Raw genomic sequence first — 26,219 nt, forward strand, 5'->3', positions numbered from 1 at the left:
GCAGCAAAGGCTGCAAAATAAATTTTTCTTGACCTAAATAGGTGTTTTTTTAAAAGCAGAATAGAACAACAGTATCTAAAGGGTGTATCTCACAATGACAGATGCAGCAAAGGCTGCAAACTTATGTTTTTTGCCCTAAATGTTTATTTTTTTATAGCAGAATAGAACAACAGTATCTAAAGGGTGTATCTCACACTGACAGATGCAGACAAGGCCGCAAATTAAGTATTTTGCCCAAAAAGGGTGCTTTTGAATAACAGAATATGACAGCAGTATATAACGCTTGAATTTCACACGTAAAGATGCAGCAAGGGTTGTACAATTGAGTATTTTGCCCAAAAAGGGTGTTTTTTAAAACACAGAAAACTATAGCTATATTTATAGCTTAAATTGCACACTGACTAATGCAGCAGAGGCCCCAGATGGAGGGCATTGGGAAATTTTTTTTTTTTTTTTTAAACCCAGATTATTATTGCAGTATTTCAAGCTTGTATTTGAATGTCACAAAAGCACATATGCTGTGCTGGTGCACTGAGCTTGCATAAAATGGCAACCGCCGCCACCTTACTAACAGACGGATAAAAGTTCTTTTTCTCTGTCACTGGGCTCAGGACAGGGTAAAAAGATTGTGCACTGCACCCACAAAACTAAATCTAGGCAGATTGCTGAGTTAAAAAGCACTTCTGATTAAAGATTGTTTCCTATTCTCTCCCTCACAGCAGCAGCATCCTCTCCCTACACTAGTAACAGCAGAGTGACGTGCAGCGCTACGTGACTTCAGCTTATATAGAGGCTGGGTCACATGCTGCTCTGGCCAATCATAGCCATGCCATTAGTAGGCATGGCTGTGATGGCTTCCAAGGGCACAGAGTTAAAAGCTTGTTGATTGGCTGCTCTGCAGCCTTTCAAAAAGCGCCATAAAATAGCCAAACACTGAACCCAAACCCGAACTTTTACTGAAATGTTCGGGTTCGGGTCCGCTGTCCAAAAATCCTAAAGTTCGGTATGAACACAAACTTTACAGTTCGGGTTCGCTCAACCCTAGTGGTGATGTCTGGACCAGAGAGGTAGATTTGTGTTTCGTCAGCATGAAAGTGATACCGAAAGCCATAGGACTATGAGCTGTCCCATGCCGAAAGTGTAGATAGAGAAGAGCAGGGGTCATAGGACAGAGCCTTGCGGGACACCAACAGAGAGGGAATGAGATGAGGAGGTGGTGTGTGAGAGGGAGACGTTAAATGTCCAGTCTGTGAGGTATGATGTGATCCAGGAGAAGGCCAGGTCACTGATGTGAAGAGATGAGAGAGTTTGTAACAGAAGGAAGTGGTTGACAGTGTCAAAAGCAGAGGACAGGTCAAGGAGACGGAGGACAGATTCATGTTTTTTTGTTTTGGCTGTTAGCAGGTCATTGGTGACTTTTGTAATGGTAGTTTCAGTCAAGTGGTGGAGTCAGAAGCCAGATTGTAGCCGGTGAACGAGGGAGCAGGAGGAGAGGTGAGAGGACAGTTCAGAATGAACATGTTGCTCAAGTAGCTTTAAGGCATATGGAAGAAGTAATATGGGGCAATAACTGGACAAAGAAGATGGGTGAAGTGAAGGCTTTTTGAGGATGGGTGTAATGGGAGCATGTTTAAAACCAGAGGGGAAGACACCAGAGGTTAGTGATAGGTTGAACAGATGAGTTAGGACTGGGCTAAACACTGTGGTCAGGTTAGGGATGAGGTGGGATGAGATTGGGTCAAGTGCACAGGTGGTGAGATGTGATCTGGAGAGTAGAGTGGAGAGTTTTTCTTCAGTAATGGTGGAGAAGCAGGTTTTGGGAGAAGAGGACTGAGTAGTTGTGTAAGGGAGTTGTAGGGACTGTGCCCTGAAGCTTTCACTGATGTTGACAATCTTTTGTTTGAAGTATGTGGCAAAGTCCTCAGCTGAGATAAGAGGAGAGGGTGGGGGCGCTGGGAGACAGAGAAGAGTGTTGAAAGTGTTAAAAAGTTGTTTAGTGTTGTGGGACTGGGAAGATATGAGAGATGAGAAGTAGGTCTGTTTTGCATCAGAGAGTGGGGATTTGAAAATGAGGAGGGATTGCTTGTATGTGGCAAAGTGATCCTTAGAATGGGATTTTTTTCCACGCCGCTCAGCAGCAGCAGGATCATGACAATTATTAGGGATGAACCTCTGTAAGAATGCCCATTCACGATAACTACTCCATATAAAGGTGCCACTGATCATCTGACAAAATATTCGTTTAATCACATCTGGAAACTAAAATTTTTGTTTGTCAGCAGCACATTGTCTTTAATTAATAGGCATGTGCATCAGACAAACAATGAACCTGTATGGGCATAAACGATCATAGTAGCGATCATTCTTCCCTTTACAGAGGAGATGCTTGCTGTATACAAATACAGCTCTATGGCAGTTTAACAATCGTGCAGTGATCAGGAATTACCATTCATTCCCAATCCCTGTGCATCGGCCCATGTAAATGGCCCATGACAAATATAGCAGAAACTAGCTAAATAGTGAGTGACTGATGTGTCAACTGTTCTAGCTAGATGGTGCAACAACATGTACATTGTTTGGTGTCCACAACAGGAAACACCTGTACATGCCTGTCATCATGGCTTACAACTAGAGTTGAGCGGACACCTGGATGTTAAAATAAAATAAAATAAATATAAAAAAAATAAAAATTAACCAATATCAATTGGAGAGAGGTCCCATGGCAGAGAATCTGGCTTCACGTCACCCACCACTGGAACAGTCCATTCTCAGATATTTAGGCCCCGGCACCCAGGCAGAGGAGAGAGGTCCCGTAACAGAGAATCTGGCTTCATGTCAGCAGAGAATTAGTCTGCATGTCATAGCAGAGAATCAGGCTTCACGTCAGCCACCACTGCAACAGTCCATTGTCAGATATTTAGGCCCAGCACCCAGGCAGAGGAGAGAGGTCCCGTAACAGAGAATCTGTCTTCATATCAGCAGAGAATTAGTCTGCATGTCATAGCAGAGAATCAGGCTTCACGTCACCCAACATTGGAACAGTCCATTGGCATATATTTAGGCCCCGGCACCCAGACAGAGGAGAGGTTCATTCAACTTTGGGTAGCCTCGCAATATAATGGTAAAATGAAAATAAAAATAGGATTGAATGAGGAAGTGCCCTGGAGTACAATAATATATGGTTAAGAGGAGGTAGTTAATGTCTAATCTGCACAAGGGATGGACAGGTCCTGTGGGATCCATGCCTGGTTCATTTTTATGAACGGCCCCCTGCCGTGCTGAATACACGTTCAGACAAAACGCTGGCCGCCGGGCAGGCCAGCACCTCCAAGGCATAAAAGGCTAGCTCTGGCCACGTGGACAATTTAGAGACCCAGAAGTTGAATGGGGCCGAACCATCAGTCAGTACGTGGAGGGGTGTGCACACGTACTGTTCCACCATGTTAGTGAAATGTTGCCTCCTGCTAACACGTTGCGTATCAGGTGGTGGTGCAGTTAGCTGTGGCGTGTTGACAAAACTTTTCCACATCTCTGCCATGCTAACCCTGCCCTCAGAGGAGCTGGCCGTGACACAGCTGCCTTGGCGACCTCTTGCTCCTCCTCTGCCTTGGCCTTGGGCTTCCACTTGTTCCCCTGTGACATTTGGGAATGCTCTCAGTAGCGCGTCTACCAACGTGCGCTTGTACTCGCGCATCTTCCTATCACGCTCCACTGCAGGAAGTAAGGTGGGCACATTGTCTTTGTACCGTGGATCCAGCAGGGTGGCAACCCAGTAGTCCGCACACGTTAAAATGTGGGCAACTCTGCTGTCGTTGCGCAGGCACTGCAGCATGTAGTCGCTCATGTGTGCCAGGCTGCCCAGGGGTAAGGACAAGCTGTCCTCTGTGGGAGGCGTATCGTCATCGTCCTGCCTTTCCCCCCAGCCACGCACCAGTGATGGGCCCGAGCTGCGTTGGGTGCCACCCTGCTGTGACCATGCTTCATCCTCATCCTCCTCCACCTCCTCCTCATCCTCGTCCTCCAGTAGTGGGCCCTGGCTGGCCACATTTGTACCTGGCCTCTGCTGTTGCAAAAAACCTCCCTCTGAGTCACTTCGAAGAGACTGGCCTGAAAGTGCTAAAAATTACCCCTCTTCCTCCTCCTCCTCCTCCTCCTCCTGGGCCACCTCCTCTTCCATCATCGCCCTAAGTGTTTTCTCAAGGAGACATAGAAGTGGTATTGTAACGCTGATAACGGCGTCATCGCCACTGGCCATGTTGGTGGAGTACTCGAAACAGCGCAACAGGGCACACAGGTCTCGCATGGAGGCCCAGTCATTGGTGGTGAAGTGGTGCTGTTCCGCAATGCGACTGACCCGTGCGTGCTGCAGCTGAAACTCCACTATGGCCTGCTGCTGCTCGCACAGTCTGTCCAGCATGTGCAAGGTGGAGTTCCACCTGGTGGGCACGTCGCATATGAGGCGGTGAGCGGGAAGGCCGAAGTTACGCTGTAGCGCAGACAGGCGAGCAGCGGCAGGATGTGAACGCCGGAAGCGCGAACAGACGGCCCGCACTTTATGCAGCAGCTCTGACATGTCGGGGTAGTTGTGAATGAACTTCTGCACCACTAAATTCAGCACATGCGCCAGGCAAGGGATGTGCGTCAAACCGGCTAGTCCCAGAGCTGCAACGAGATTTCGCCCATTATCGCACACCACCTGGCCGGGCTTGAGGCTCACCGGCAGCAATCACTCGTCGGTCTGTTGTTCTATACCACGCCACAACTCCTGTGCGGTGTGGGGCCTGTCCCCCAAACATATGAGTTTCAGAATGGCCTGCTGACGTTTACCCCGGGCTGTGCTGAAGTTGGTGGTAAAGGTGTGTGGCTGACTGGATGAGCAGGTGGAAGAAGAGGAGGAGGAAGCCGAGAAGGAGGAGGTGGCAACAGGAGGCAAAGAATGTTGCCCTGCGATCCTTGGCGGCGGAAGGACGTGCGCCAAAAAGCTTTCCGCCTGGGGCACAGCTGCCACTACATTTACCCAGTGTGCAGTTAGGGAGATATAGCGTCCCTGGCCGTGCTTACTGATCCACGTATCTGTGGTTAGGTGGACCTTGCTACAGATGGCGTTGCGCAGTGCACACTTGATTTTATCGGATACTTGGTTGTGCAGGGAAGGCACGGCTCTCTTGGAGAAGTAGTGGCGGCTGGGAACAACATACTGTGGGACAGCAAGCGACATAAGCTGTTTGAAGCTGTCTGTGTCCACCAGCCTAAATGACAGCATTTCATAGGCCAGTAGTTTAGAAATGCTGGCATTCAGGGCCAGGGATCGAGGGTGGCTAGGTGGGAATTTTCTCTCAAATGTTTGTGAGATGGAGAGCTGAACGCTGCCGTGTGACATGGTGGAGATGCTTGGTGACGGAGGTGGTGGTGGTGTTGGTGGTACATCCCCTGTTTGCTGGGCGGCAGGTGCCAACGTTCCTCCAGAGGCCGAGGCGGCAGCAGCAGAAGAGGCCGAGGCGGCAGCAGCAGAAGAGGCCGAGGCGGCAGCAGCAGAAGAGGTAGCAGGGGGAGCCACAACAGTACAGCAGTAACGACAGATTTAGCAGGATATAAATTTGAGGCCTAGTATTTAGGCGCTGGGTGACAGGTATACGTTTTACGGACAGAATTAGACTGCACAGTAGCGTGTGTGTGAAGTTATTGAGAATGACCCTATCAGCACCTTGATTCTGATATACCCTTTTAGGGATGTATTTAAAGTAGGCCTGATACAGCAGAAACCACTAAATTAGGAAATTGCTAAATTGGGAATTGTATTTCAACCCAGAACAAAAACTGTGCTTTGACGGACACAAAATAACTTGCCCAGCCACAACAGTACAGCAGTAACGACAGATTTAGCAGGATATAAATTTGGGGCCTAGTATTTAGGCGCTGGGTGACAGGTATACGTTTTACGGACAGAATTAGACTGGGATATGCACAGTAGCGTGTGTGTGAAGTTATTGAGAATGACCCTATCAGCACCTTGATTCTGATATACCCTTTTAGGGATGTATTTAAAGTAGGCCTGATACAGCAGAAACCACTAAATTAGGAAATTGCTAAATTGGGAATTGTATTTCAACCCAGAACAAAAAATGTGCTTTGACGGACACTAAATAACTTGCCCAGCCACAACAGTACAGCAGTATCGACAGATTTAGCTGGATATAAATTTGAGGCCTAGTATTTACGCACTGGGTGACAGGTATAGGTTTACTGACAGAATTAGTCTTGGAAATGCACAGTAGCGTGTGTGTGTGTGAAGTTATTCAGAATGACCCTATGTGCACCTTGAATCTGATATACCCTTTTAGGGATAGATTTCAAATAGCTCTGATACAGCAGAAACCAATAAATTAGGAAATTGCTAAATTGGGAATTGTATTTCAACCCAGAACAAAAAATGTGCTTTGACGGACACTAAATAACTTGCCCAGCCACAACAGTACAGCAGTAACGACAGATTTAGCAGGATATAAATTTGAGGCCTAGTATTTAGGCGCTGAGTGACAGGTATACGTTTTACGGACAGAATTAGACTGGGATATGCACAGTAGCGTGTGTGTGAAGTTATTGAGAATGACCCTATCAGCACCTTGAATCTGATATACCCTTTTAGAGATAGATTTAAAGTAGGCCTGATACAGCAGAAATCACTAAATGAGGAAATTGCTAAATTGGGAATTGTATTTCAACCCAGAACAAAAAATGTGCTTTGACGGACACTAAATAACTTGCCCAGCCACAACAGTACAGCAGTAACGACAGATTTAGCTGGATATAAATTTGAGGACTAGTATTTAGGCGCTGGGTGACAGGTATAGGTTTACTGACAGAATTAGACTTGGAAATGCACAGTAGCGTGTGTGTGAAGTTATTCAGAATGACCCTATGTGCACCTTGAATCTTATATACCTTTTTATGGATAGATTTAAAATAGCTCTGATACAGCAGAAACCACTAAATTATGAAATTGCTAAATTGGGAATTGTATTTCAACCCAGAACAAAAACTGTGCTTTGACGGACTCTAAATAACTTGCCCAGCCACAACAGTACAGCAGTAACGACAGATTTAGCAGGATATAAATTTGAGGCCTAGTATTTAGGCGCTGGGTGACAGGTATACGTTTTACGGACAGAATTAGACTGGGATATGCACAGTAGCGTGTGTGTGAAGTTATTTAGAATGACCCTATCAGCACCTTGATTCTGATATACCCTTTTAGGGATGTATTTAAAGTAGGCCTGATACAGCAGAAACCACTAAATTAGGAAATTGCTAAATTGGGAATTGTATTTCCACCCAGAACAAAAACTGTGCTTTGACGGACACTAAATAACTTGCCCAGCCACAACAGTACAGCAGTAACGACAGATTTAGCTGGATATAAATTTGAGGCCTAGTATTTAGGCGCTGGGTGACAGGTATAGGTTTACTGACAGAATTAGACTTGGAAATGCACAGTAGCGTGTGTGTGAAAATATTCAGAATGACCCTATGTGCACCTTGAATCTTATATACCCTTTTAGGGATAGATTTCAAATAGCTCTGATACAGCAGAAACCAATAAATTAGGAAATTGCTAAATTGGGAATTGTATTTCAACCCAGAACAAAAAATGTGCTTTGACGGACACTAAATAACTTGCCCAGCCACAACAGTACAGCAGTAACGACAGATTTAGCTGGATATAAATTTGAGGCCTAGTATTTAGGCGCTGGGTGACAGGTATAGGTTTACTGACAGAATTAGACTTGGAAATGCACAGTAGCGTGTGTGTGAAGTTATTCAGAATGACCCTATGTGCACCTTGAATCTGATATACCCTGTTAGGGATAGATTTCAAATAGCTCTGATACAGCAGAAACCACTAAATTAGGAAATTGCTAAATTGGGAATTGTATTTCAACCCAGAACAAAAAATGTGCTTTGACGGACACTAAATAACTTGACCAGCCACAACAGTACAGCAGTAATGACAGATTTAGCTGGATATAAATTTGAGGCCTAGTATTTAGGCGCTCGGTGACAGGTATAGATTTACTGACAGAATTAGACTTGGAAATGCACAGTAGCGTGTGTGTGAAGTTATTCAGAATGACCCTATGTGCACCTTGAATCTGATATACCATTTTAGGGATAAATTTAAAGTAGGCCTGATACAGCAGAAACAACTAAATTAGGAAATTGCTAAATTTGGAATTGTATTTCAATCCAGAACAAAAAATGTGCTTTGAGGGACACTAAATAACTTGCCCAGCCACAACAGTACAGCAGTAACGACAGATTTAGCTGAATATAAATTTGAGGCCTAGTATTTAGGCGCTGGGTGACAGGTATAGGTTTACTGACAGAATTAGACTTGGAAATGCACAGTAGCGTGTGTGTGTGTGAAGTTATTCAGAATGACCCTATGTGCACCTTGAATCTGATATACCCTTTTAGGGATAGATTTCAAATAGCTCTGATACAGCAGAAACCAATAAATTAGGAAATTGCTAAATTGGGAATTGTATTTCAACCCAGAACAAAAAATGTGCTTTGACGGACACTAAATAACTTGCCCAGCCACAACAGTACAGCAGTAACGACAGATTTAGCAGGATATAAATTTGAGGCCTAGTATTTAGGCGCTGAGTGACAGGTATACGTTTTACGGACAGAATTAGACTGGGATATGCACAGTAGCGTGTGTGTGAAGTTATTGAGAATGACCCTATCAGCACCTTGATTCTGATATACCCTTTTAGAGATAGATTTAAAGTAGGCCTGATACAGCAGAAACCACTAAATTAGGAAATTGCTAAATTGGGAATTGTATTTCAACCCAGAACAAAAACTGTGCTTTGACGGACACTAAACAACTTGCCCAGCCACAACAGTACAGCAGTAACGACAGATTTAGCAGGATATAAATTTGAGGCCTAGTATTTAGGCGCTGGGTGACAGGTATAGGTTTTACGGACAGAATTAGACTGGGATATGCACAGTAGCGTGTGTGTGAAGTTATTGAGAATGACCCTATCAGCACCTTGATTCTGATATACCCTTTTAGGGATGTATTTAAAGTAGGCCTGATACAGCAGAAATCACTAAATGAGGAAATTGCTAAATTGGGAATTGTATTTCAACCCAGAACAAAAAATGTGCTTTGACGGACACTAAATAACTTGCCCAGCCACAACAGTACAGCAGTAACGACAGATTTAGCTGGATATAAATTTGAGGACTAGTATTTAGGCGCTGGGTGACAGGTATAGGTTTACTGACAGAATTAGACTTGGAAATGCACAGTAGCGTGTGTGTGAAGTTATTCAGAATGACCCTATGTGCACCTTGAATCTTATATACCTTTTATGGATAGATTTAAAATAGCTCTGATACAGCAGAAACCACTAAATTATGAAATTGCTAAATTGGGAATTGTATTTCAACCCAGAACAAAAACTGTGCTTTGACGGACTCTAAATAACTTGCCCAGCCACAACAGTACAGCAGTAACGACAGATTTAGCAGGATATAAATTTGAGGCCTAGTATTTAGGCGCTGGGTGACAGGTATACGTTTTACGGACAGAATTAGACTGGGATATGCACAGTAGCGTGTGTGTGAAGTTATTTAGAATGACCCTATCAGCACCTTGATTCTGATATACCCTTTTAGGGATGTATTTAAAGTAGGCCTGATACAGCAGAAACCACTAAATTAGGAAATTGCTAAATTGGGAATTGTATTTCCACCCAGAACAAAAACTGTGCTTTGACGGACACTAAATAACTTGCCCAGCCACAACAGTACAGCAGTAACGACAGATTTAGCTGGATATAAATTTGAGGCCTAGTATTTAGGCGCTGGGTGACAGGTATAGGTTTACTGACAGAATTAGACTTGGAAATGCACAGTAGCGTGTGTGTGAAAGTATTCAGAATGACCCTATGTGCACCTTGAATCTTATATACCCTTTTAGGGATAGATTTCAAATAGCTCTGATACAGCAGAAACCAATAAATTAGGAAATTGCTAAATTGGGAATTGTATTTCAACCCAGAACAAAAAATGTGCTTTGACGGACACTAAATAACTTGCCCAGCCACAACAGTACAGCAGTAACGACAGATTTAGCTGGATATAAATTTGAGGCCTAGTATTTAGGCGCTGGGTGACAGGTATAGGTTTACTGACAGAATTAGACTTGGAAATGCACAGTAGCGTGTGTGTGAAGTTATTCAGAATGACCCTATGTGCACCTTGAATCTGATATACCCTGTTAGGGATAGATTTCAAATAGCTCTGATACAGCAGAAACCACTAAATTAGGAAATTGCTAAATTGGGAATTGTATTTCAACCCAGAACAAAAAATGTGCTTTGACGGACACTAAATAACTTGACCAGCCACAACAGTACAGCAGTAACGACAGATTTAGCTGGATATAAATTTGAGGCCTAGTATTTAGGCGCTCGGTGACAGGTATAGATTTACTGACAGAAATAGACTTGGAAATGCACAGTAGCGTGTGTGTGAAGTTATTCAGAATGACCCTATGTGCACCTTGAATCTGATATACCCTTTTAGGGATAAATTTAAAGTAGGCCTGATACAGCAGAAACAACTAAATTAGGAAATTGCTAAATTTGGAATTGTATTTCAACCCAGAACAAAAAATGTGCTTTGAGGGACACTAAATAACTTGCCCAGCCACAACAGTACAGCAGTAACGACAGATTTAGCTGAATATAAATTTGAGGCCTAGTATTTAGGCGCTGGGTGACAGGTATAGATTTACTGACAGAATTAGACTTGGAAATGCACAGTAGCGTGTGTGTGAAGTTATTCAGAATGACCCTATGTGCACCTTGAATATTATATACCCTTTTAGGGATAGATTTAAAATAGCTCTGATACAGCAGAAACCACTAAATTAGGAAATTGCTAAATTGGGAATTGTATTTCAACCCAGAGCAAAAACTGTGCTTTGACGGACACTAAATAACTTGACCAGCCACACCAGTAACGACAGATTTAGCTGGATATAAACTTGAGGCCTAGTATTTAGGCGCTGGGTGACAGGTATGCGTTTACTGACAGAATTAGACTGGGACCACACTATTGATGGTTGAATGCACTTGGTGTGACAGCTTGACCAACCACACTACTGAGGGTTAAATGCACTTGGTGACAGGCGCAGCTTGCCCCTGATGTAGTATATGGCCAAAAAATAAACAGACTATTGCTGGTTAAATGCACTTGGTGCGACAGCTTGACCAACCACACTACTGAGGGTTAAATGCACTTGGTGACAGCTTGCCCCTTATGTAGTATATGGCCAAAAAATAAACAGACTATTGCTGGTTAAATGCACTTGGTGTGACAGCTTCACCCTGATGTAGGATTTAGCCAAAAAACAACCACACCATTGAGGGTTAAATGCACTTGGTGACAGGCGCAGCTTGCCCCTGATGTAGTATATGGCCAAAAAATAAACAGACTATTGCTGGTTAAATGCACTTGGTGTGACAACTTGACCCTGATGTAGGCTTTAGCCAAAAAACAACCACACCATTGAGGGTTAAATGCACTTGGTGGCAGCTTGTGCTGGCGCAACACAAGACACAAAATGGCCGCCGATCACCCCACAAAAAAGTGACTGAAAAACGCTGTGGGCAGCCTAAAAACAGTGAGCAATTCAATAGCAGCAGTCTTTTGGAGGAGTTAATCAGCCTAATCTCGCCCTACTGTCGCAGCTGCAACCTCTCCCTACGCTAATCAGAGCAGAGTGACGGGCGGCGCTATGTGACTCCAGCTTAAATAGAGGCTGGGTCACATGGTGCTCTGGCCAATCACAGCCATGCCAATAGTAGGCATGGCTGTGACGGCCTCTTGGGGCAAGTAGTATGACGCTTGTTGATTGGCTGCTTTGCAGCCTTTCAAAAAGCGCCAAGAAAGCGACGAACATCGAACCCGAACCCGGACTTTTACGAAAATGTCCGGGTTCGGGTCCTTGTCACGGACACCTCAAAATTCGGTACGAACCCGAACTATACAGTTCGGGTTCGCTCATCCCTACTTACAACTCAATGCACAAAAATCTATGATGACTAGGGGGCACATTTATTAAGACTGACGTTTTAGACGCCAGTCTTAATAACCCCTATGCCTGCCGGTGAATTTGCTGAAGTTATGAAGAGGCGCCGACCTCTACATAACTTTGGCAAATCTGCTGCCACTTTTAAATATAAGACAGCTTCCTTGCTGTTTTTACTTTTAGACCATTTTCTACTCGTAAACCAGCGTGGAGAAGTGGCAGATTGCGGGCCAAAGTATGTGTGCACCCCAATCTAAAATACGCAATGCCTTAATTTAGGCATATTTCAATTTGATAAATGACGCCCTAGATGTCTGATGGAGTAAAGCTGGTGCTTCTATATCAGCTATTACTATTAGGAAGCAGTAATGAGAATAAAAATACACCGCCCCACATTTACGATTCTTGTGTAATTCTGGTTTAATTTGCACCAAAATTGTAAGCATTTTTGGTCAATTTGGCACATTTTAGATAAACCTATAAAGCAAGTAAGCCTGAAACAATAATCCAGTGTGACTTATCCAAGGGACTTGCTCAACAGGAAAGTGTATGTCGTTACATGAAAGGGGCATGGCTTACGAGGAAAAGGATGTGGCTTATAATGTCCCATTCTGTGCAATTTAGTAGTACCCAATTATGTGAAAAGTAATGCAACCAGTAGGTCATATAAAGTTATACAAAAGTGTCTATCCGTACACCAAATTTATGATGAGTGATCTTTAGACTGCCTGCATAAGTTTAGACTTAGTACAGTAAATCTGTCCAGACGAACACTAGGTGGAACACACAATTTTCTGCAGCAATATCAAATTTCTGTAGATGTTTTAAGTTTCAAGACAAGATACTTGTTGGTAGATGGGATAAGATCTGTCTTATGCCAGCCGCTAATAATAACAATAGCTCTAGAGGGTAGTATCAGTTATTTACTGTGTATCATAATTTGCCTTTTAGTCAGTTTGTGCTTTTGATGGAATATTCAATACAACAAGGCAGAGATGCTATGACAGCCAAGTTATAAATGTTGTACCTTCTTTCCAGTCGTTTCAGTTTTTGCTGAAAAATTTCTTCATTGAATGATGTGTTTAAAGCTCGATGGAGTCGCTGATGGGAGAAGACAACAATAAAAACAAAAAAAATAAGACATGAATCTTGATATGCACAATAAAAACTATTGGGAATTGCATTGCTTAAACAATAGGCAGTGTAGATATGTATAATTTGTAGCATGTTCTAATACATCAGATGAAATGCTGTATTCCTGAAAAAGCAACCAGCTAACCCAGAAAATATGGTCACATCACTGTTTCAAGGACCATGAAAGTCAAATTCAACTGCTCACTCTTTCCATACTGCATCTCTTAGTGGAAATCAACTACTTAGAGACAATCCTAAGACTTGTAAAGCAAAAAGAAAGTAACATCCAACGTTTCGACCCCTAGGGGTCTCTTTGTCAAGCATATAAAATACATGTCTATACAAAGTATATACCTATGAGAAACCCTACCCCCTTCTGATGTCATTGCAAGTAAATACACTCCAAGTGGAAAATACCTCTTCATAGATAAGTAAAAAAAAATCTGTATTTTACCCTAAAACAGGGAAGGGTCTGCAACCATGCATCAGGATCATGATCATCATATCTCAACCCATCCTCCAATACTGGCGCGTGCAGTATTCCACTGCGCATGTCTGGTCACCAGGGGAACAACTAGGCCCTCATCACATTTCAATAACATCTATCAAATGCCATTGAGAAATGGTGATCACAATTCGGATGCACACAGATTCTTGCCGGTTTGAATTTAAAATACTGATTTTCTTATTTGGAGATTATTTACTTGTGTCTGTGACTTGTAATGACGTCAGAAGGGGATAGATTTTCTCACAGGTGATTGGTTGACTAATTAATTGTCATTGTCTATATATACATTGCTACACATTTATTTAATTTGCTTGACAACGACCCCTAGGGTTCAAAATGTTGGATGATGTCTTAAAAGAGGACCTTTCATGGGTCCAAACATTATGAAATAAGTAGGGGGATGTGTAGGGCAGAATTCATGGATGTAATATCGCTTACTAGTGTGTCTGTCCGGCGCCCAGTTCCCCCGCTGTGGCCCCCGTTTACTTTGCCCGCCTGATATACTAATGAATAGCATCGGTACAGGGAGGAGGAGACTGCCCTGTTTCTCAATAGGTGTCTCCTTCTCCCAGGCTGTAGTGCGGTCCAATCACAGCGGAGAGAAGGTGAGATTTCTCCTTGGCTGTGACGCTCTCCGCAGGTTCATTGTTGTTAATCCATGTAAAGTCACACAAAATAGTTATAGTAATAAAATATATCCAATTGATTTTACTAATTAATTAACATTTTTTAGCTACCAGAAATAGTTTATTTAGTCACACTAATTACTGCTATGAGTGCTGATCACTGTTAACAGTGTGCTAATTTCCTAAGCAAAATATGCCAGGATTCCGTAAAAAACTACACCAAGAAAGTGATGTTTCAAAATGTATTAACACCATGTAGAATGTTTTTTGCTAAATATTTCTGAAAAGAATGTCAGAAATGAGGTAAAGAAGAGATGTATCTATCATGATTTGTGAATTGCACAAAATTTATCGCATGTATTACTCTAATAAAATGTACAACTTTCTCAAAAATAAAAATTATACAAATGACACAAGAATATTAATAACCCCCCAGATTTCCCTGCCAGTGTCTAAATTCTTGGTGTACCTATCACTAGATTTAAAGTGGACTTAAAATGGTTTTCCGAGATTTTTTTACCGATGACCTGTCCTCAAGATACGTCATCAGCATTTGATCAATGGGGGTCCAACACCCGGGAGCCCCATCAATCAGCTGTTTTGAGATGGTACAGGTGCTCATGTGATTGTTGCTGCCTTCTTGCAGCTTACCAAGCACAGCATTGTACATTGTATAGCGGTTGCGCTTAGTATCGTGTTCAGCCCCATTCACTTGAATGGGGTTGAGCTGCTTCTAGGCCATGTGATACATGAACGTGTCATCACTAGTCCTAGGAAAAGCAGAGAGAAGGCTGCAGCGCTCTCAGGATCGCCCCTGCCTTCTCAAACAGCTGATTGCTGGGGGGTTCCAGGTGTCAGAGGATAGGTCATCAGTAAAAAATAAATCTTGGAAAACTTCTTTGACATTTAAAGGGGGCTGAACCTGCGGTCTGAAATACGGCAATGGGAAGCACACGTTCGTGTGCAGGGGGCCTTACTCATATTGGGAACTACAGATCCCTTATTTTATTGAAAAGAAGAAAAATCCGGCACTATAAATGCTTCGCAGTAGAAATCTTCTGTTTATTGTAGCAACATAAATCCACGTACAGACAATGCAGACACTAGCGGTACTCTGTTGACGCGTTTCGGACAAAGTCCTTAGTCGTAACCTTATTCTATTGTTTGCTTATTGAAGGAGACCTACTTTGAGTGGATTCTACAGCACCAAGGTGTATGTGAACTGGGCTCTAAAGTTTCTTTTTTATATTACATTTGGATTACCGCCTAATGACTGGCTGCACCTGCCATTTAAAGTTCGGTGTGTGGAAGCAGTAGTTATGCCATTTTATTTTATTTTTTTAACTTGAAAAAGCTCATTTAATTTACATGTTGTAGATTTAACATGCCAGTTAACTTCTAGTTGTATTATATTGGAAAACAGTTATACAGACGTTTGACATACAATTGTGTGATATATGCATACATACCTGACTAGTGTGAAGCCAATATTTTAATTTAGATTTCTTTTTAATTCTTGGCAAGACCAATCGAAAGACAATATGTTCCCCAATGGTGGTAAGAATAGACACTCCAATTCCTATACAGAGCATGACAAACAGCCCGGAGAAGTGTTTGATACCCATTTGCAGAGTCTGTGAAAATAATAAGCGTGAAAAATCAATTAACATAATAATTATAGCGCTGCATTATTTTGAGCAGCTGGACAGAATTTATGTTGCTTGAATATAAAAACGCTGAAGCCACAGGCTTTCAAAGTACAGTAGTTGAAATATCAAAAAGGCTTATATTTCTAAAGATAAATCACTGTGCAAGCATTAAATCCATGTATAAACTATTCTGCAGAAGTCAGCTTTATATACATATACTGCAAAATTCACTAAAATAAGGCTTTCATAATGCTATAGAGCAAAGTGTAAAGACGGCGCTACATACATATGACGTATTCTAAAACAAACTTAAGCAACCAGCTCCCAATCTAAACCTATAGCTAATGAAGTCACAGAAACCAAAAATGCATATGATAAGAAAAGTAAAGGCATCTTCACATCACCGCTAGTTATTTCTGTTGCTCTGCTTGGTTAAAGAAGCTGAACACTAAAAATAGTCTTGGATTCAGCACATAACTGGAACAAACAGATCCCATTGACTATAACAGAGTTCATCTGGTTTCCGTTCAGGTGTTCCCTTTTTCAGCAAAAGAAAAGTCCAGCAAGCAGTATTTTTTTGTCAGCTCTTTTTGGCAGAATCTGTGATGGAGGCCCCGATGAGAACAGGCCCTAAGAATAATAAAACGTACTCTACATATTGTATGACCCTTTGCAGACCTGAAAGGTACAGTACAAGTTTGTAGGTCCCCATTTAGTATGTGTCCCATTATTGACAGCGCAGTCTAGTGCACATCTTGTCCAATGTATGCAGTCCTGGAACAGCCGTTTGAGGGTGCATATCTTTGTTCAAAATGTGAGCAAATTGCCAATTTGGAATCGCAGCTCGAGTATCTAAACGGGCGAGTTTCAACACTGAGAGGCGTTGACAATTTGGAAAATAGTTTGCAGCTCACTGAGCAAGCACTCTTTGGGGTAGATGTGGGGGAGGGTGGTAGCGAGGAGGCTGAGCAAAGTGAGGTAGCTAGCTGGATAAATGTTAGAAAGCGGGGTAAAGGGAAGAGTGCCAGGTAGGCTAGCCCTGATCTGACACACCCCAGCAAGTTTGCAAGGTTGGCAGATGAGGGGGATGTCAGTTCAGAGAGAGCACTGCTGCAATCGGACACTTCTTCTGCCAGTCAGGGTAATGTCGTCTCCAGTAAGCAGGGGACCAGGAAAGCAGGGCAGGCCAGACAGGTGCTGGTAGTGGGAAACTCAATTACTAGGGGTACAGATAGGGAAAACTGTCACAAAGACCGGGAAAACTGTCACAAAGACCGTGTTGACAGATTACTGGGAGGAGCTGGAGAAGATCCAGCAGTCATGGACCATATCGGAACCAATGACAAAGTTAGAGGTAGGTGGGAGCGTCCTTAAAAATTATTTTAGGGATTTAGGTCAAAAGCTTAGGGCAAGGACCTCAAAGGTAGTATTTTCCAAAATACTGCCTGTACCACGAGCCACACAAAAAAGGCAGCGGGAGATTAGGGAGGTTAACAAGTGGCTCAAAAACTGGTGTATGAAGGAGGAGTTTGGGTTCCTGGAGAACTGGGCTAAATTTTCTCTTGGCTACAGGCTCTATCGTAGGGATGGGCTGAACCTCAATGGGAAAGGGGCAGCTGTGTTGAAGGGGAAGCTGTGTTGGGGAAGAAGATGTCTAGAAGGTTGGAGGAGTGTTTAAACTGGGGACTGGGGGAGGATAATTACGCTCTAGAATGGGAAGATAGTGCAGAGACCTGGGGCATGGTAAACTGGGGGAGGAATGGAAGGAGGGACTAGAACAGCTCAGAAGAAAAGGTATAGGGTAAAAAATATGCATAAACCTCTTAAATGTATGTATACTAATGCCAGAAGGCTGACTAATAAAACTGGGAAACTGGAATTAGTGATGTGTGAGGAGGACTATGACATAGTGGAAATAACTGAGACATAGCTGGATGATAGTTATGACTGAGCAGTTAATGTACAAGGTTACAGTCTGTTTAGAAAGGATCGTCAAAACCGGAGAGGGGGAGGGGTCTGCCTTTATGTAAAGTCCTGTATAAAGCCCATAGTCCGAGAAGATATAAGTGAGGGACATGAACATGTGGAGTCACTGTGGGTGGAAATACCTGTAGGCAAAAACAATAATAAATTACTAATAGGAGTTTATTATAAATCACCTAATATACCACAGAAAATCTATTACTAAATGAGATAGACGAGGCGGCAAATCATAATGAGGTCGTTATTATGGGGGACTTTAACTACCCAGATATAGACTGGGAAAAGGAAACAGGTTATTGGCAGTAACCAACTGGTTCAGGACCCGACTATAGGGACAGCCATACTAGACTTAGTATTAACCAATAGACCTGACAGAACAACAGATGTGCAGATTGGGGGACACCTGGGAAATAATGACCATAAAGTAATAACCTTCCAATTATCATTCAAAAGAGTGTTTCTTCAGGGAGGAACAAAAATACAAAACTTCAAAAAAGCTAAATTTAGCCAACTAAGAGAGGCCATAGGTCTTACTAACTGGGACAAAGTCCTCAAAAATAAAATACAGCCACAAAATTGGATATTTTTAAAAGCATCCTAAAATCAATTGTGAGAGGTACATATCTTATGGAAATAAAAGGTTAAAGAACAAGAAGAAACCAATGTGGATAAATAGAACTGTAAAGAAAGCAATAAATGACCAAAAGAAAACATTTAAATCACTAAAACAGGAGGGTAGTGAGAAAGCACTGAAAAAAGGAAAAAAAATTGAATATCTAAAAAACAAATTAAAGAGACCGAGATGAATTGCTAAAGAGAGCAAAACTAACCCTAAAATGTTCTTGAATTATATAAATGGTAAAAAGTATAAATCTGAAGGTGTCGGCCCTTTATAGAGTGATGAGGGGGGAGTGCAGAGAGCGATGAGCAGAAAGCAAAGATATTAAATATTTTTTTCTCCACTGTATCCACTGAAGAAAACAAACTGTCAGATGAAATGCAGAATGTAAAAATAAATTCCCTATTAAAAGTGCCCTGTCTGACCCAGGAAGAAGTACAGTGGCGTCTTAAAAAGATTAAAATAGACAAATCACCAGGACCAGATGACATACACCACGGTATCCTAAGAGAATTAAGTAATGTCATAGCCAGACCCTTATTTCTGATATTTAAGGACTCTATACTGACAGGGAGTGTTCCACAGGATTGGCGCATAGCAAATGTGGTTCCAATATTCAAAAAGGGTCCAAAAACAGAGCCCGGAAACTATATAGGCCGGTAAGTTTAACATCCGTCGTGGATAAACTGTTTAAAAGTTTTCTAAGAGATGCTATCTTGGAGCACGGCTTCATGAGGGATCGGTCATGTCAAACTAATTTAATCAGTTTCTATGAGGAGGTAAGTTCTAGACTTGACAGCGGTGAATGAATGGATGTCGTATATCTGGACTTCTCCAAAGCATTTGACACTGTACCGCATAAAAGGTTAGTATATAAAATGCGAATGCTCGGACTGGGAGAAAATGTCTGTATGTGGGTAAGTAACTGGCTCAGTAATAGAAAAAAGAGGGTGGTTATTGGCTCACTCAGATTGGCTCACTGTCACTAGTGGAGTACCTCAGGGGTCAGTACTGGGCCCTATCCTCTTCAATATATTTATTAATGATCTTGTAGAAGGCGTGCACAGTAAAATATAAATTTTTGCAGATGACACTAAACTAATTTGAGGCTTGGGCAGAGAAGTGGCAGATGAGGTTTAACAGTGACAAATGAAAAGTTATGCACATTGGTAGGAATAATGTAACTCACCCGTACATACTAAATGGTAAAACACTGGGTAACACTGACATGGAAAAGGACCTAGGAATTTTAGTGAACAGCAAACTAAACTGTAAAAACCAGTGTCAGGCAGCTGCTGCCAAGGCCAATAAGATAATGGGTTGCATCAAAAGGGGCATAGATGCCCGTGATGAGAACATAGTCCTACCACTTTACAAATCACTGGCCAGACCACACATGGAGTACTCTGTACAGTTATGGTCTCCTGTGAACAAGGCAGACATAGCAGAGCTGGAGAGGGTTCAGAGGAGGGCAACTAAAGTAATACCTGGAATGAGGAAACTACAGTACCCTGAAAGATTATCAAAATTAGAGTTATTCACTTTAGAAAAAAGATGACTATGGGGAGATTTAATTACAATGTATAAATATATCAGGGGTCAGTACAGAGATCTCTCCCATCATCTATTTATCCCCAGAACTGTGACTTCGACAAGGGGATATCCTCTGCGCCTCGAAGAAAGAAGGTTTGTACACAAACATAGAAGAGGATTCTTTACAGTAAGAGCAGTGAGACTATGGAACTCTCTGCCTGAGGAGGTGGTGATGGTGAGTTCACTAAAAGAGTTCAAGAGGGGGACGTGGCCTGACCGGCGATGTAGAGAGACGCATGGCGCAGAGCTCCTGGATATAGTTATCGTCTGCCTGTCTCCTACCTGACCTTAGCGACGACCAATACTGCTCAGAAGCCTCCCTAGCCGTCGGGAACCTATCCAGATGCACTATGACACGTCAAAAATCGAAGGAAAAGGAGGGTAAAGAAAGCGGCATGGAAACGCCGAACAAGCAAAATGGCGCCGCGCAAACTGCAAAACTTTACTTTCCGATGTGGCGGCGAAGCTGGGGAAGTTTGCCCGTACCTCAGCAGCTGCAGCCAGTGCTCCGGTGCCTGATGCTGGTCCGTCCAGTGGGCTACAGGGAGCGGAGTCCTTGGAAGCGGCCTCATATACCTCCGATATACTACAGAAGGTGGGTCCAGAGTTGTTGCCAGAGCAGGCACCCATAACCGAGCCTACAATAGCAGATGTGTACAAGATGGTGGCGCAATGCAGCACAGCCCTCACATCCCTAAATAGTAATGTGGGAAGCTTCAAAGAAGAGGTATTGTTGATATGGCAAGATATGCGGCAGTTTAAGGAGCGACTTGGAGAGTTGGAAGGTCGCATGAGTGAGATGGAAGATCATTTACCACCTGTTAAGAGGGATTTGCAACGAGTCATACATAATGTTTCTCTGCTCATATCAAAATCGGACGATTTGGAAAACCGTCTGAGACGGAATAATGTGCGATTTATTGGTATTCTGGAACGCACTGAGGGCTCAGACCCTGTTTCATTTATGGAAAAATGGCTGGTGGACACTATTGGAAAAGAGAAATTGTCCCCGCTCTTTGCAATAGAAAGAGCGCAACGCGTGCCATTTCGCCCTCCGCCACCTGGGGCACCTCTGAGAACTCTCCTGATCAAAGTTCTGCATTACAAGGACCGGGACGCCATTCTTAGAGCAGCCAGAAACAGCCCTGACATACAAATTGGTGGTAACTGAGTCCTGATGTTCCCAGACTTTTCTGCCGAAATACAGAAACCAAGAGCAAGATTTTTGGAAATCAAAAAGCAGTTGAGATTGCTGCAATGGCCATACTCCATGTTGTACCCGGCTAAACTTTGGGTGGTGGCGAATGGATCCACGCACATCTTTGAAGATCTGACCGAGGCATGTCAATGGCTGGATACCCATGAGAAGAATCAGCGTTTCAATAACACATGAAGAGATGGTGACACTTTAGTTGGACCTGTTTCGTATATACAAATGTTCCTAGATTATTACCCTCTACTATATTCTATAGTTCTTTGGGATTATTGTCTGTTATCTTAAATGGAGGCTACATATGTTTACCTTTTACTTTGTTCTTTTAGCACTGTGTGGGTCGTCATGTGGTTGGGGGGGAGGGTAGGTGGACTAACCCTTTTGTAAGTCCAGGTTGTAGCGCCTTTGTTAACTACGCAACTGATTTGTCATCTGTCCTTATATCGTTAGTTCCCAACGGTTGGGTTCACTTTGCGTACTTATTGTGTACCCCTGTTTATCTGACTCATAATATGCAATATGTTTGAGATGGTTAAGGGAATGTTGGGGTGGGGGGTTAATGGGGCAGGATATATTTCTCATCATGTTATTAATGGGAGGTTCCTCTGGGGTTGTAGGCACTGGCTTCTATATATGCATATGAGACGTCATGATGTCTTCTGTTAAAATTCTTGCATGGAATGTGAGAGGGATGTTGCAGGCATCTAAATGGTCGGTTATTTTCCATTCCCTGAAAGATATACAGCCAGCTATTATATGCTTATCTGAGTCCCATTAAACCCCTGATAAGACGCATCTGATCCATAAAGCGTGGATGGGTTGTGAGTTTCACTCTACATACTCTACGCATGCCAGAGGTGTCAGTATTTTAGTACATAGATCTATCCCGTTTGTCACCCAGGAATCATATATTGACAATGATGGTAGATTTGTATGTGTAGATTGCCAGATTTCCCAATTCAGGATTATTTTGCTGGTGATATATATCCCCCCTCCATACTAGGCCGAAATTATGAAGATGGTTATTACTTTCACGTCCAAATTCCCGTCAGTTCCTATATTAATTGTGGGAGATTTTAACATGTATATTGACGGCTCTTTGGATAAATTTCACACTGGGTCAGGGAATCACACTACTACCCCTACTTCTCTGGCAAGACTCCTATCAGAAGTAGACTTATGTGACATTTGGAGAACCGTTCATCCTAGTCGGCGTCAGTATTCATGTTATTCATCTTCGCACAATTCCTTATCCAGAATAGATTTAGCGATTGGATCCTCAGCTTTAGTAACATTGACAAAAGAGGTCTCTTATTTGCCTCGGAGTATATCAGACCATTCTCCACTATTGATTAAGCTGGAAATTGGGAGGCAATTACATACAACTCAGCCTATTTGGCGTTTGAACCCGTTCTGGTTATTGTTAGTGGATACGGGTAATGATATCTCTAGGGCAATTGCTGACTATTTAGCTATTAATATAGGTTCTGCACCGGTGGCGATAGTTTGGGATGCCTTAAAGGCGTATGTTAGGGGAGTGTATATTAAACACATTAGTATTAAAAAATCTAAAGGCCGAGTTCTGGATAGGGAACTTTCAGATCGAGTTATGCACTTAGAAGCTAAATTTATAGAACAGCCCACATCGGCTAATGAGGCAAATTGGAAGGAAGCCCAAAAGCTTTTGAAAGAACACATACACACTAGAGCGGAGGATAAGCGTCTCTTTGTGGCTCAGAAATATTTTGCTGAAGGAGAAAGTGTGTCTCACTTATTAGCTACCGTGACTAAGACACAAGCTGGTCTTTCCTGTATAGCCTCAATTAGAGGGACTGGAGGACAATTAGTAACAGGTGATGAGAATATACTGGGAGAGTTTTATGGATGTAAAACTCCTAGCTAAAGTTTTGGCTAATCGCTTACTTAGGGTTATTCAAACTATTATCCATGATGACCAATCTGGATTTATGCCTGGAAAATCTACGGCCTTGAATCTTAGGCGGTTATTCTTAAATCTCCAGCTGGAGGGAAGAGATGGACAGGATAGTGGAGCTGCGGTGGTCTCACTTGCCGCCAAAGCTTTTGACAGCGTCGAGTGGGAAAATCTTTGGGCAGTTATGGAGAGGATGGGCTTTGGACCGGGATTTCTTAGCTGGGTCAAGCTTCTATATTATGAGCCTAGGGCTAGAATTAGAGTGAACGGTCAGCTGTCACCTGCAATAGTCCTGGAGAGGGGGACGAGACAAGGCTGCCCGTTGTCTCCCCTATTGTTTGCGTTAGCAATAGAACTGTTAGCATGTCTCTTAAGGTCTACGCCACTGGTAAGGGGGCTAGTGAGGGGCTCCATGGAAGAACGCGTATCTTTATATGCGGACAATATGCTGATTTATATAGGTGATTTAGCTAACTCCATGGATTCTAAAATCTCCATAATTTTGGAGTTTGGTGACCAGTCTGGACTTCTCATAAATTGGGATAAATCAGTAATCCTCCCAATATCTTCACATGTACAAACCTATAATGCCAATTTCTCTGAGCTCAAAGTAGTACACTCCTTTAAGTACCTGGGAGTGATAGTATCGATGAACCCTGGTGATTATATCGCTAATAATTTAATACCTCTGATAGGGAAGTTTAAAAAAAAGATTGACACCTGGCACAAATTGCCATTATCGTTAGTGGGTAGAGGCAACTTACTGAAGATGATTCTAATGCCCCAGTTGTTATATATTTTGCACAATTCCCTTGTATGGATTCCTGCACATTATTTTTAGAAGATCCAACAACTGTTTCAGTTTTTTATCTGGAAAAATAATAGAGGCAGGATTAAATATAAGACTCTACAGAGAAATAAGAATGCAGGTGGTCTGGCTCTACCCAATCCTATGTTATATTTTCTATCAGCTCAACTACAAGACTTTAAGGGGTGGGGAGTGATGGGTGAAAAAATAGCCGGCTCATGGGATGGGTCTCGAATAGATCTCCCCCACTAACAGCTATAGAGGGAGAAGTAAAAGGGGAAGTTGGGCGTATTCCAATTCTTCAACTTAAGAGAAGAGTATGGGTTAAGGCAAAAAATATCTTAGGAATAGAGGGGCTAATGAATATCTCACCTTTATGGAATAATTTGGCGCTTCATGAACTGGTTGGTTTGAATGAGTATTCACAGTGGGAAAGCAAAGGGATTTGGAATTTAGGCCATATTTACTCAAATGGGATCCTAATGCAATACCAGCAGTTATGTTCTGAATTTGGATTGCCCTCTACACATTTCTACAAGTATAGGCATGCATTGGAAGCCCAGTCCAAAACAATCAAGGTGACGTTTGTATCTAACCAGATGTTAGGCGCAGCGGTTAATGCAGGACCGGTAAAAGGAGCGATTTCCACGGTATATCAAACCCTGTTAGAGGACTTTCTTAAAAGATATCCCCTTAAGAGTAGACAACACTGGGAAAAAGATGTGGGTAGCCTTACGGACGCACAATGGGAGGAGGTGTTAGACCTCACACCTAATTTATCCCTTAGTGAGGCGGCGAGGTTATCCCAGTTGTACTTAATCCATAGAGTTTATAAGACCCCGTGTTTTTATATAAAATAGGCTGTAGAGACAGTACGGTTTGTCCGAAATGTGGAAGTGATGAGGCAGATCTACTCCATATGCTGTGGGCATGCCACTTATTGACATCATATTGGAGGGCTGTGTTACGCCTAGTAATCAGGGTATATAGTGCCAATTTCACCCTAGACCCTAAACTGTGCTTATTGGGTATAGTACCGGAGGACAATCTACAATCTGTTATAGCCACTGGAATAGGTTGAATGTTTTATCAAGCAAGGAAAACGGTAGCGGCAAAATGGCTGCAATCAATACCTCCGGATATTACGGAATATGTTAGTAGACTAAATATGGTGATTCGCCTGGAAAGGGCAGTATACCAAAAAAGGAATAATCTATCCAAATTTGAGGCAATATGGGGAAGCTGGATTGATAATTCTGGATGCTGTAGCCCCTGGTTGGCGCTCACAAGAAGTTTATTGCATTCTAGGTGAATATACTGAGTGAGGAGGATAAGAATGGATTGGAAATAAGAGTGGATTACAGTGGTTACTTATTGTATGAACTATATGTATGCCCAAAAATATTGCATATCTGCTAAAATGGAGCTAGGGTATGGTTTAAAGTGGTTATGGATACTTGTTGGAGATATTATATGTGTATGCATGCAATTGGAGAGCGGTGATGCGTGATTGCTAATGAGGTTTAAGGTGCCGACACCCCAGGGGAGGAGATAAAAAGTTTGAACTTGCCAAGGGGGGAGGGTTTTGCGCTATCTTCAGTTGGCATTTCTATTTATTACAGAAGGAATACTGATGGGACTACCTTAACTATGTCCTGCTCTTGTGGGGATAGGGGAGGGGAGGAGGAGAGGGGAGGGGGGGAGGTTACTTGTTAATGGGAGGTTTTATTGACCATTTTAAAAGTGTTTACATTATAAGACTGTATGCTTGGATGTATCACTTGACTATGTATTCATAAGTTTTGTACTACATCTATTGTATGTATCTGACAATAAATATACTTTTTGTCTACAAACATGACACAATGATGTTAAAAAGACGAAAAACAATAATAAAGAACTATCTGATTTAAAAAAAAAAAAGAGTTCAAGAGGGGCCTGGATGTATTTCTGGAGTGTAATAATATTACAGGCTATAGCTACTAGAGCGTGGTCGTTGATCCAGGGAGTTATCTGATTGCCTGATTGGAGTCGGGAA

The 26,219-nt window shown here is 42.5% G+C and overlaps 1 protein-coding gene across 1 annotated transcript in view; it reads right to left on the reverse strand.

Annotated features, from left to right (window-relative positions):
• GRIN3A (glutamate ionotropic receptor NMDA type subunit 3A) overlaps nt 1-26,219 on the reverse strand; it is a 255,993-nt gene that overhangs the window by 78,052 nt on the left and 151,722 nt on the right. Inside the window, exons 6-7 of the mRNA XM_044279586.1 lie at nt 15,853-16,017; nt 13,143-13,216 (exon numbers count right to left, since the gene is read on the reverse strand). Of these exons, the coding sequence (XP_044135521.1) occupies nt 13,143-13,216; nt 15,853-16,017 (239 nt within the window). The remainder of the gene's footprint in view (nt 1-13,142; nt 13,217-15,852; nt 16,018-26,219) is intronic.

Source organism: Bufo gargarizans, chromosome 1, assembly GCF_014858855.1.
Source record: "Bufo gargarizans isolate SCDJY-AF-19 chromosome 1, ASM1485885v1, whole genome shotgun sequence".
NCBI classification, from domain to species: domain Eukaryota; kingdom Metazoa; phylum Chordata; class Amphibia; order Anura; family Bufonidae; genus Bufo; species Bufo gargarizans.